Genomic DNA, 12035 nt, shown 5'->3' with positions numbered 1-12035 from the left:
TTTTCAGTTACAATATTTTCTAATCTGAATTTTAAAAATTACCCATTTATATGTAAATTATCTGTTTCTATTCAACTGCTCATTAGCTTTTTTAATGAATCTTCTTGCTAAATGCCAAGTTTCACCACAGATCATTAATTTTTGGAAATGCTTGCCCTAAAAAATGAGCATTTGCAAAGTCTTGAGGTCTCTAACTTTTGCAAAATTACATGTGGATTTAAAGCCAAACCTTAAAGTAAGCCTTTCTCAAAGTGAAAACTGCACAAATATCCCACATTCAGCATTTTTAAGTGACGTTCATCTCCCTTATCCCAAAAAGAGTAACTACTGATTATCTGGAGTTTTCTTACAGGGTCCTATAGGTCCAACTGGATCAGCAGGTGTGCAGGTAGGGCATAAGTTTTTTCCTAAATACAAAAAGCATTAATTTAGTTTAAGAATTTTGCAGGAAAGTTATTCTTATATCTGAAATGACCTTTCATGCTCTCAGGGCCCTAGGGGACCTCCAGGATTACCAGGAGCTCCAGGTACCCCTGGTATTAATGTAAGTGACAGTTTTATATATATGCAAGAAAAAGTAATGTGTACCTCATCGAGGATTTAAGGCCCTCAAGTTTTCCATTTGTTTCTAGGGCGCTCCAGGAAGAGATGGAAAACCAGGACTGCCAGGCCCTCCGGGTGATCCTGTACGTATACAGGGAAAGCTTTTGCATTTGCTTTGGTGCAAATATTTTAAATTTATATGAGATGAGATGAGATGAGATAGCATAGCAAGCCTAGAAGAACCAGTGATATGAAGATAAAGTAGAAATACTTACTTGGGAAAGACAGAAAACAGCCACGTTATGTACTTGGCCTCAATAAAACCAAGACTGTCATCGTGATGTTTCTTTAAGCTTAGAATTAATTACCATGTAGTTAATGTTTATCAAAAATCATGAATCTGATTGTCACTTAGCAGATTATTCTCAATCTTGGAAAGAGAGGTCTCTCCTATTCTCAGTTCTTGTCAGGTATTTAATTTGATTTGGGTAAGTAGATAAAACTCTGAAAGTGGAGTGGGAAAGATTGCTTGTTTTTTGAAGATGTAATCAAAATTCAGAGGCTGCAAGAAGTCAACAAGATTTAACTCAAGACAGATGAGGATAAAGTGCTTAATAATGAAACCCAAAATCCATAAGTAGAATAAGTCTGGAATGCACAGCACTTTGTAAACTAAATGTAAGTAAAATATTTGATGCTGCTATTAAACGGAGAGGTCTCAATGGTAAAACTCATAAACAGGATAATTATTGCCTTTTGCTCTCTTGAAATACTCTTCTCTTTGGAAAAACATTTTTTCCAGGAAGATCTAGCAAGCAGGAGTGAATCTGGAGAATTAAGACCATTTTAACACTCAAAATCCCAGCATAATTCATACACTTATTCAGAGATCAACACACAGATTTAGGGCTCTGGAGAGTGTGTTTGCAGCCAGGCTGGACTTGCCTTACACCCAGAGCAGGAGAGCTGTGTGGCACAAATGCAGCTGGCTTGGTCTCATACATGTGTGCCCTTTGCAGCTGGGGTAGGACCCTTCCAGACTCAGGGTTTGGGCTTCTGTGCCAGACATTGATAGAGCAGCTAAAATAAGAACATTAGAAAAGAGGAGAGTCTGGGGAAATTACACTTCTAGTCCAGTAGGAAGACCCAGAGATGATATGGTAATAGCCTGCCCACCTGAAAAATGTCCTAAGGAGAAGGGTGAAAAGTCAGGCCATGTAGGTTTTTGTTTTCAACTCTTGTCACAGGTTTTTAAGAGCAGCTGATCCTGTCTGTGTACAGTTTACCTCTGTGCAGAGGATGGACTCACACCTTACATAGCTATGTCCTCAACTTGTGCTAGGTGGTGTTGTCTCACCCTGAAGAACAACTTGGCATGCTTTTAATTGTGGTTATGCCACCCTATAGATGGTGTGCTGATTATATTTCTGGTTAATTATATTCAGCAGTGCATCTCTTGGGCTGATCTTTGGCATTCATTGCTTTTAGCTGACAGTCTTTGGAATATGCTAAAGAAACTGCTTCTATTTTATTTTTCTTCTTCAAGATGGAAAGACTTGAAACAGGCTAAACAAAAAAAGTTAGCTTGTTTTGAATGTGTCTAATTTTATAGTATGCCCAGTATTGATATGATTTTAGATTTAGGAATTGTCAGAAAAAATGAGAATTAGTAATTGGAGAGTCTGTGAATGAAGCTGATGACAACCATGGCAATGAGTTTTTAACAGGGACTCTTTAAATATAAATTTAATTGCAGGTCTTGGAAATCTGGGATCTGTTTCAGTACAGCATAGATCCACTGACTGATCTTTAAATGGCTCAGCTTTAGTATTGGTAGCAATTTAGCAGTGGCACCAAGGAGTTACACACTAATTATTAATGCTTAAAGGCAGGAAAAATATTCCAAATGTTGCTTCTGTTGCTGTAGCTGGATTGTTTCCAGTATCTGAGCTAACTTACTGAAGCTAGCTTTGGCATCTCCAGAATTTGTACTACAGATGACAGTAGAGTCAAAGCCTAGGAGAAAGGAGGAGGAAAACAATTGAAGATAATCGGGTGAGAATACAAGACATTCCAGTAACATTGAGCTGTTGCTGATGTGCTACAGAAGCAATATTAGTGTATGTTCAGGAGTTAGGCTGTTGTCATGGTTTGAGACATTTCATTGCATTTATAGTTAAGAATTACAATCAGTAAGTTGGGTAGACTGTCATATTTAACCATATCTGAAAACCTGTTTTTTCTTTTTACTTTTCATTAAAAAGTAGATTGAACCCATATATATATAATCAGCTCTATGTGTAATGATACAAAGTCTAGAAGCAATGAAAACACATCAGATTCAGTAGTGCTTTGTAAAACATTAACTGCAGATGCCTTTTTAAATTTCAGGTTGCACTTCCACTTGTGGGAGACATGGGTGCTATACTGAAGGTAAATTTTTCAGAGATTAAATGTCTTTTTTTGCTGTAAACATGCTTTTTAAACAAACGTGAACTTGAGAGCTTCTGTAGGTTCAGTTCTGACTTACAGGGCTAGCCTAAAATAGTGTTGTGATTTTTTAAAATGTTTTGTTTTCTTTTTAAAAATGCTCAAGAACTGTATTTTATAGAAATTTTGCAAAATAGTGTTTGAACAGCAAGGGAGGTAGTAGCCAGCAAGGGCCCATTCAGCATGTCCAGCCCACAGTATGAATTGCAACAAATATACCTTGTTCTTCACTTTACTTTGTTGCATTAATTTCAGTAATATACCAAATGGGGGAAATAGTCTAGAATTTCTAAGATATTATTTTGAAAAATAATGAAATTTGGAGTGTTCTGCAATATTCCGAAATGAAAACTGTGCTCAGGAGTATTTCAATATGAAAAGCACACATCATTTCTACTGTCCTTTATTAATACATGTACTTAGGGTTTATTGACTTTCTCATTTCCTAATGTGATTTATTTTAGGTCTTTCTTTTTGTTTGTAATTGTACTGGTTTTCTGCTGTACGTGCTCTTCTTGTCAGAGCTCTCTCTCTTGCTGCTTTTTTAAGCCTCATTCTTCATTTCTCAGTGTTTTGCAGTTAGCACTTCTCTATGACTGCAATTTAGCTGGCAAATGCTTCTCTCAGCAATGCAGGGGTCATTTACTTTTAAATAACTACAGATTTGAAGCTGGAGAGAGTAACAAGTAGCCTTCATCGCTAACTAATCCTTGAAAGGAAGATGCTCAAACATAAACACAAATGTGTCTGGGGTTATCCAAAGTAAAGCTAAAATGTGTTAGCATGATTTGAGTAGTGTGAGAGATGGGGAGGAAAACAAGGAAGTCTCTCTGAGCAAGTACATGGTTTAGAAGAGAGCAAGGACTAAAGAGAAGCTTTGGTTAAAAATGAAGGCCTGGTCAAAAGGACAAGAAGGAAACAGTGTGCATAGATCAGACTGCATGGATCAGATCTATGTCATAAAAATATTTATTTGTCACTTCATCTTCTGTCTGCTCCACAGGGTGATCCTGGCACAAGAGGTCCTCCAGGCATTCCTGGCAGAGAAGGACCAAAAGTAAGTTTTGAAGAGTGTACTTTTCATTGCTTTGGTCCTTGTTAAAAGCAAAAGGACAGATTCTTACCCTTGTAAGACTTGACTTTTTTGTCTCACCCGTATCCCTGCGGCATTGGGCAGCCTAAAAGTTCAAATGATTTTTATGTTTCAGACCTCTTCATGTGTCAGTTTGCATTTGTCTAGGTGGAGTGAGCAAAATAGCCTGAGTTGAGTCCCAGGCCCAGATAGCTTTTCTGTGTCATGCCTCCATTAAAGCTGGCTCGGATCTGCTGGCCCAGCAGTGCTTTGCTATCTCTGGACTCATTTTGGGTGAGTCAGTCACACGAGAATCCTGCAGTGAAGAGGCAAACTTCCCCTGTCTCCCTCTGTGCAACACAGCTGGACCACCCTGGGCCCTTGCACCCTGCTCCCTTGGGAGCAGCCCAGCCATTTCCCTGGGCTTGTAGTGTCACTGGCATCAATCAAAATCCTGCTTCTCTGGAATCAGATAAAAAGCCACATGGTCTGACATAAAAATATCTCCTGTCATCGAGACTAATTCCATGGAAGTGAACTTTCTCCATTTCAGCAAGCACTCAAGCTCTTTGGTGTTAATGTCTGCATCTTAAGGTCTTTTGAGTATTTTGCGTCCTAGGAACAAACCACTCATTTCCTTTCATCATGTGGGGAGGTTTATTTGAAAGTTTTCAGATGGTTTTGATCCTTTGCTTTATGTTTTAGGCACTATGGCTGTAAGGGCATCATGCTAGCATTTATTGAATGTATATAAAATGCCCTACAGAGCATGAAATTCATTGTTCTCTAATAGAAAATATTTGTTTGAATGTTATGTTTTTATAGGGAAGCAAAGGTGAACGTGGATTTCCTGGGCTTGTGGGGGAAAAGGGCGATGAGGTAAAATTACTTCATTTCTACAGTGGTAGCATTCTTATCTGAACCTGAGTAAAGACCCAGACTGACAATGAAATGCACAGAATGTTGTTTAGTTCTTTACAACGGCTGAGATAGTAATGTAGTTCTATAAATAGCCCTTGATTCTGATTTTTCAATAGGATTGAATATTATTATTATTCCGTTAAATAACATTGATTTGATTTTCATCAGTGAAGTTTTGCTCATTTGTATATTTTAAAGCTGCACATACATTTGCATGCTAATCTTTAAGGATATAAGATACAGCAATAAATAGGCTAATGCCAAATATTTTCAGAAAATACTTCATGTCTCTAACATATTTGCTTTCATTTGGTTAGTTCCCTTTTAGAATTCGCTTTTGAAAACTTCCCATTAAGCAAATAATCTGATGTGAACAGTAACAGCAGCAACTACTATTAAGTGGAAACTGAAAAATATTCGAATAGGCTGAATTTAAAGTATTTACAATATTTTGCATCTTATATTACATTCTTAGAGTTATTTTTATGTCTTTATGGAGAAGCAAAAAAAAGCCAAATGACTTGTGGTGCCAAATCCAAAATAGCTGCTATAGCTTTCATTTTCAATTGAAATATTTGCAGTTAACATTTCAAGAACACTATCAGTGCGAAAGAAAAAAAAAAGTCACCACGGCAGAAGCTCTTAAGGAAATGAATCTGGATAAATAAATTAATTTCTTAGTGGCCTTAGCCAACTGAGGAGTTAAAATAAGTAGCCCATTAAAAAGTATGTGGTGAGCACTTTGAAACTCCAAACTACTTAACTGGGATTAAACATGTCTATTTTAATTTAGGAGTGCTGGTTACAAGACACAGCGCCTGGAAAATACAAAAGGAATTTAGAGTGTATTGATTGAGGAGTTAGTAATTCTTTATAAGCATTTCACATTTCTTTGGCATTAAGGCCATGATATCTTTAGAATTTTTAAAAAGTAGTAGAATAAGGGAATATTTCCCAAAAAAAGGTGTTTATCAGTATTCTTGACTTACAAAAGTACATAGTTGTATGTGGAAAAAAAAGATGCAGCTCCTGCTACTGTTTTGCCCCAGAATTTAGCATGTTGTCAGTCTAAAGTATCATGCTTATTTTTTCCTTTGATTTTATATGATCTATATAGAGCTCATTACATATATATTTTACATATTTATTACATATATATTTGATTTTAGATGATGATATATAGACCTCACACCTCATGTGCCTCCTGAGATGGAATTCAGAACATATTCCCTAAAAGGATGGGGCAGCCAAAAACAAATTTGATTCAGAATTCTACTTAAAAAATAAATGGGAGAGTAACACATACTTTGTGTGTCATATAGGATACCTCTAGCAGTCAGCCCTAGGAGGAATGAGGCATTAGCAAAACAATTTTGACAATTCAAACACTATTAAACACATGAGACATAAATAAAATTTTGCAGGGAATTAAGAAGTTAATAAGGTAACAACGACTTTATGTCTGGCAGATTTTTTTAAAGGAGTCTACAGCAAATTCATTGTATATTTTTCATTAATGCTGTGTTAATAAGTTCATTATTCATATGTTTCTTCACCTTCTAAGAGCTGGTGAGCTCTGATATTTCAATGTTTCACAGTAGCTTTTGGATATGACATGGTGAGGGTGGAAGTGAATCTTTTTTTCAGAAACATGTATGAAAAGATTTTAAAAGTAACTTCTTTTTACAAATTTCAATATTTTTATTTTGATCATTTCTTTGGAATGGGAAGAAATGGGAAGAAAGACAGAGAAGCCTACCTGACGCCCTTTGAAATATGCTCATTAACTTCCATATGCTTTCCAATCGCCCTTTAATCTTTGTTGAACTTGTTATCTTCATTTTCAAAGCTCTTCGTTTTTTCAGGGGAGTTTTTTTTTAATATCAGTAGTAAGAATTACAGAAGATGTTCCTTTGGTTTAATATTAATTTTTCATGTAAATGTACCATCAGAGTAAAGGAGTTCAAAAGGAGCAGAGAGCACATTAGCAATTACCTTGCCACCCTGAAAAGCTGCAGAGGTGGATCAATGTCCTCTGTGTGTAGGAGCAAGAAAGAAAAATCAATGTCTCTCCATGTCTACATTTTTGCTGATTTATTTCTCTCCGAATTTTTTCCCTCAGTCTCCCCCTCAGAGCACCAATTTCAGGGTTCCTGGCCACTGTGCCTTTCTAGGCTGCCTCCTTAGCCATTCCTTCTAAAACACTGCATTTCAGATGAGAAATACGCCTTTTCTGAGGGGATTTTCTTGTCAGGGGATGGACAGATGAAATCAATCACTGCTTGGAAGAATCCATTTCTCTTTGTGGATTATAGGGAGAACCAAGAGTGTTAGCTCTCATTAGTACATCACTTTCACGTGTCTAAAATTGCACCTGAGCCTGGTGTGGCAGAGGAAAGACACTCAGTGACACACAGGCTTGTCTCAAATCCCACCTCCATCCACTGCAGTGAGTTGCACAGCTGTTCTGTTTAGTAAGTGGATACCAGAGTCCATTGATTTTCAGACAATCAAATAGAATACAAGCAGGAAAGTAGATCATTAAATGCTATGTAAAATGTCATGTTCAATTAACAAAAAGCCAAACCAAAAATGAGGCAGAAAGTACCATTTCATTTAGATAGCATCAGGTAATATTGAGAAGCCTGCTTAAATGTCTTCTCACCAGAAAAAAAAGGCCTTTTAATAAAAGAAAATAGAAAATTAATCTCTAAGGAAAAGCTTGACATCTGTTCTTATCTGCACAACTAAAGACAAAACTATTTACATAATATAGCCTAAAAATATGAAAGGTTGAAGGACAAGTGGTGCTTATCACTCAAGAAAGAAGTTGCCTCTAACCTGGTTCAATGATAACCTGGTTCTCTTCCCCACCTGGTGGGGTGGTTATTTTTTTAGCCATTATAAAAATAAATGCCTAGATTTTAGAAGAAAATGCACTGTAATACAGGTATAATATCGCTGGACATGCTGAATATAAGCTTTTTTGACAGATAAGTGGGAGAGGAACTAGACATGTGCTCTTTTAATCTCCAGGGTCTCCAAGGTGCTCCTGGACTGCCAGGTGTATCAGGACCCAGTGGCCCATCCGTAAGTGTGTCCATCACCCGTGTATTTCTGTAGGGCTTGCTGTAACTGCCTAGATCTAGTCCTTTCTTTTATCTTTTAGGAGAGTAATAATAAAATCTTACCCATTCTGGCTCTAGTGAAGTAAGCTATACTGCTGTTGATGTTACTGAAAATACCATAATTGTCTGGACTCAAAGTTTATGGAACTTAAATAGATTTGAAGTTTTGACATTACTAGAGAATCTGTGAGCTTACATGATTTATGATGTGCAAACTTGCAGTGAAATGTGTATTTTTACCCAAATTAGAGTCATGTTAGTAATAAAATCCAAAAATAATTCCAGCTAGTCATTCTGAAAAAAAACTCAGTGCAAAACCAAAGTAATTACTTGGTTTCACAATTCAAAACCAAAGAATGAGAAAAAGCTGGCAATATTTAAAGACATATATATATCTGAAAATATATCTGAAATAATCATTAAAATTGTTGGTATTACTGGGAGAGGTCCTCTTTGAAATGTTTTCAAATATTCTTTTCTACATATGAGAATGACATTAGTTAGTATGATCACTATTCATTCCTCAGTTTCATGACAATACTAATACTTCTTTCAAAAATTGTAGCCCATTTAAGAAGTTTAATGTGGAATACATAAATTGGCATTTAGCAGTAAAATGTGATTCTCAGCTGGATCAAGATGTGCCAGTTAGGGTCACCACATTTAATTTGCCAAGGTGAAAATGCAACAGTCAAGACGTGTTTTACCCTTCAAAGGACTTATCAGGAGGACACAGCTGTTGTATGAAAGAGAAGAGAAATATTTAAACCTGAAGGAGAAGTATAATTACATTTAAACTATCTCCAAAAAGCGTGTTTTAAAAACTTAGTGACACTGCAAAAATATTGTGTGTCATTTTTTCCTAACTTACATAAACAATTCTGTGTTGCACAGGGAGTCCCAGGAAGACCTGGGCATCCTGGTCCAGCTGGAGCAAAAGGAGAAAAGGTATTCCTTCTTTTTAATCTTGGTACAGGTCTGTGAAGGTTTTGCAATCCCATTACACTGTCTTTTGGGGGTCTTTTAAACTAGTACAAGAGTGTAACAAGAATGTGGCACACATTTCAAATTTTTATTTGTGTTTCACTACAACTTTCCCTAAGCAGGGCTGTGCATATGGCCTTATATTTTGAAGTGCAGTCCTTGTGGTGTATTTAAGTTGCAGAGAATTTTCTTTAGGCATAACACAATATACAAGGTTTAGGAAAGTGAAAATATGTCTCTGACATAGAATATGACTAGTGACTTCTTGCTGTGCTTCTTATTCTTTTATGAATATTATATTCAAAAGTAGTTGTACAAGCACTGAAATTTATTGGGTGTTAGTTATTCTGAAAAATTATGTGAGCTTCCTTTATACTTAATTTACATTCTCATATATATATTATCTGTATATATATATTTATATATGTGTGTATATATATGTATATATGTGTATGTATATATATATATACACACATATATATAAAGAACTGCTTTTTTCAAAATTTTATATGTTCTTTTATCAGGAACTTGGTATTATGACGTCAAATTAATTTCTTGGGTACTTCAAATCAGAGCAATACTGCAGAGCCAAACTTTGCTGCAAAATCCTTTCTGGAACAAGTTCTACGTTTTGTGTATAAATACAGGTTTTCTTTCAGTAGTACTCTGGGCTTTTCCAGGCATAGCACTGCCACATCCACATGCAGGATTCTAATTCCCTACAAAACTTTGGTATGACTAAGAAAGAAAACTGTTTTGTAAATCTCTGAAATTATTTCAGTATAAAATTAGAATGAGAGTTGTCTCCTTGCAGATCATGCTAACAAAAATTTACCCCACTTCTTTCCTTTTTATCTAACTGGATGCAAAACACAATTCTTTGATAGTTCCTTGTTCACAACTCACACACAGGTGGGAGTGAGAAGCCCCTGCTCTACAGCTCGTGTCTCATCATTCTAAAAGTGGAAAAAGTCAGATGGCTGAAGAGTAATGAAGAAAACTGAAATAAAGCCCCAGTAAATTTCTCCTCTGTCCTTCATCTGGGCCACACTTGAGAATTGATCACATAATGTGCTTTCTAAAATAATAGGATTTTAATTCCCCATGAAGTTCTTCAAACCACTCATGGGAGGCTGACAATTTCTAAGAATTAACAGGGCCATTTGGAAATTATCCTGGTAAAAATGTTCAGTAAGAATTATATTTTTCTGCTGAGCTAATTATTGGCATTGAGCACTTAGCTTGATTTTTGCCACCTTAGTAATTTTAAATTTGTGACTTAAGTGTATCACTGACATACATTAAATAAGATCCAACGAAGCCAGTGAAAAATTCTGACAGACTTGTTCCAAATTGTACAGTGTATTTATCTGAATTGTAGTGATGAGATTTTGAGAAGATTATTTGGGAAATTTTGCATTGAAACCTTTGCAGCTCTCTACTATCCACAGACCCCATGATTCTGCTGGGGAAAAATCTCAGCAGCTATGCCCTGTATAATATAGGCAATTCAGTACACAATAGCAGAACAGGCTAGAGATACAGGTAACAATGGATGAATATTTTACAGTAAAAACCAAAAAATATTCATTATATCTCTTAGTAAGGAAGATTATTTTAAAAAATCTTAATTTGTATTCAATATGTTTCTAAGTAAATGGAATTTCTGAAACTGTAGCTCTTCTTTATTTACATATGAATGATCAACTGAGGACTAGCTTTTGCAAAATAATATACAAAGCATAAAATTCATGTTAACTTTTATCTGCCAGCTGCTTAGAAATTCATATTAACAACTCTTTTTTTTTTCCTTCTTCTCCCTCCTGGTATATATGAAATGATTCCCAACCCAGGTTACCACTGTTATTTTGCCTTAAGGAAGTTACTACACATAAAGCAGCAAGTAACTAACAAAATAAAAACTAGTAAAAAGTAATGATTCATGCCTTCCCTAAAGCTAAAGCAGGAGCACTGCAGGAGAATTTATTCTTGATATTACCTGCTCTTATTGACTGTATCTCTTGTTTATTGTCATTGTGGTCATCATAGCTTGAGTGTGGAATAGATGTGGCCAGTTACAGTAAATGAGTTACATCAATCTCTTGCTGTACTAGGGTAGTGAAGGTTCTCCTGGGAAACCTGGACCACCTGGGCCTCCGGTGAGACATTTTGTTTTATATCTTGAATTTATATTAGGAACAGTATGTGGGTAAAATGTAATGCAATATAAAGAACTGAGTGTTGGTCTAATAAAAATTAATATTGCAGGAAGGTAACAGTGTCTTTTTTTGAAAGGTTTCCATACTCCATTTTTTTTTCTCGCAATTCATCGCTGAGTAAGTTCAGATCACTAAAGCCCTCTAAGAAACCTGTTCAAATTACTTAACCAATCCAATATTATTAGAGTATCCAATATTATTTGAGTAAAATTGACAGCTTGGATACCTGAGATCAGAGAATCCTGGCAACCTAGGGAAAGTCTGTGGAGCTCACTAGACTCTAAATTAAGTGGAGTAGTACCTAACACAAAATTTATTCTGGAGAATTGTAATAATAAAAATCAAAATATGATGCACACTGATTTACAGGTTTCTTGGTTTATAATTTTAAAAAAAGCCCCAAGCTGTGTTGGTGTGTATCTTATGTTCTTCTGGAATGTGGAATCTTTGGCAGATTGAGAACAAAAAGGATACCACAGCTTTGCTGAACTACAGGACTTGAACAGGGCAATAGTTCTGCCTTTATAATTCATAAATGACACTTACTTGGTTTTTATGCTTTAAAGGGTATGCCTTACAATGAAAGAAATGGAATGAGCAGCTTATATAAACTGCAGGTATTTCTCTTTAATGTTAATTGCTTTTTTTTCAATCCCCACCCAATTTTAGCCCAACTCA

The 12035-nt window shown here is 35.8% G+C and overlaps 1 protein-coding gene across 1 annotated transcript in view; it reads left to right on the top strand.

The window, feature by feature from the left end:
* Nucleotides 1-12035, top strand: part of COL19A1 (collagen type XIX alpha 1 chain) — a 178408-nt gene that overhangs the window by 143027 nt on the left and 23346 nt on the right. Inside the window, exons 28-37 of the mRNA XM_030944776.1 lie at nucleotides 353-388; nucleotides 491-544; nucleotides 633-686; nucleotides 2935-2976; nucleotides 4037-4090; nucleotides 4931-4984; nucleotides 8063-8116; nucleotides 9049-9102; nucleotides 11253-11297; nucleotides 11924-11974. Coding sequence (XP_030800636.1) covers nucleotides 353-388; nucleotides 491-544; nucleotides 633-686; nucleotides 2935-2976; nucleotides 4037-4090; nucleotides 4931-4984; nucleotides 8063-8116; nucleotides 9049-9102; nucleotides 11253-11297; nucleotides 11924-11974 — 498 coding nt within the window. The remainder of the gene's footprint in view (nucleotides 1-352; nucleotides 389-490; nucleotides 545-632; nucleotides 687-2934; nucleotides 2977-4036; nucleotides 4091-4930; nucleotides 4985-8062; nucleotides 8117-9048; nucleotides 9103-11252; nucleotides 11298-11923; nucleotides 11975-12035) is intronic.

The sequence above is a fragment of the Camarhynchus parvulus genome, chromosome 3 (genome assembly GCF_901933205.1).
Source record: "Camarhynchus parvulus chromosome 3, STF_HiC, whole genome shotgun sequence".
NCBI lineage: Eukaryota > Metazoa > Chordata > Aves > Passeriformes > Thraupidae > Camarhynchus > Camarhynchus parvulus.
The sequence above is the reverse complement of the archived record's forward strand: the minus strand, read 5'-3'. Positions and strand labels throughout refer to the sequence as shown.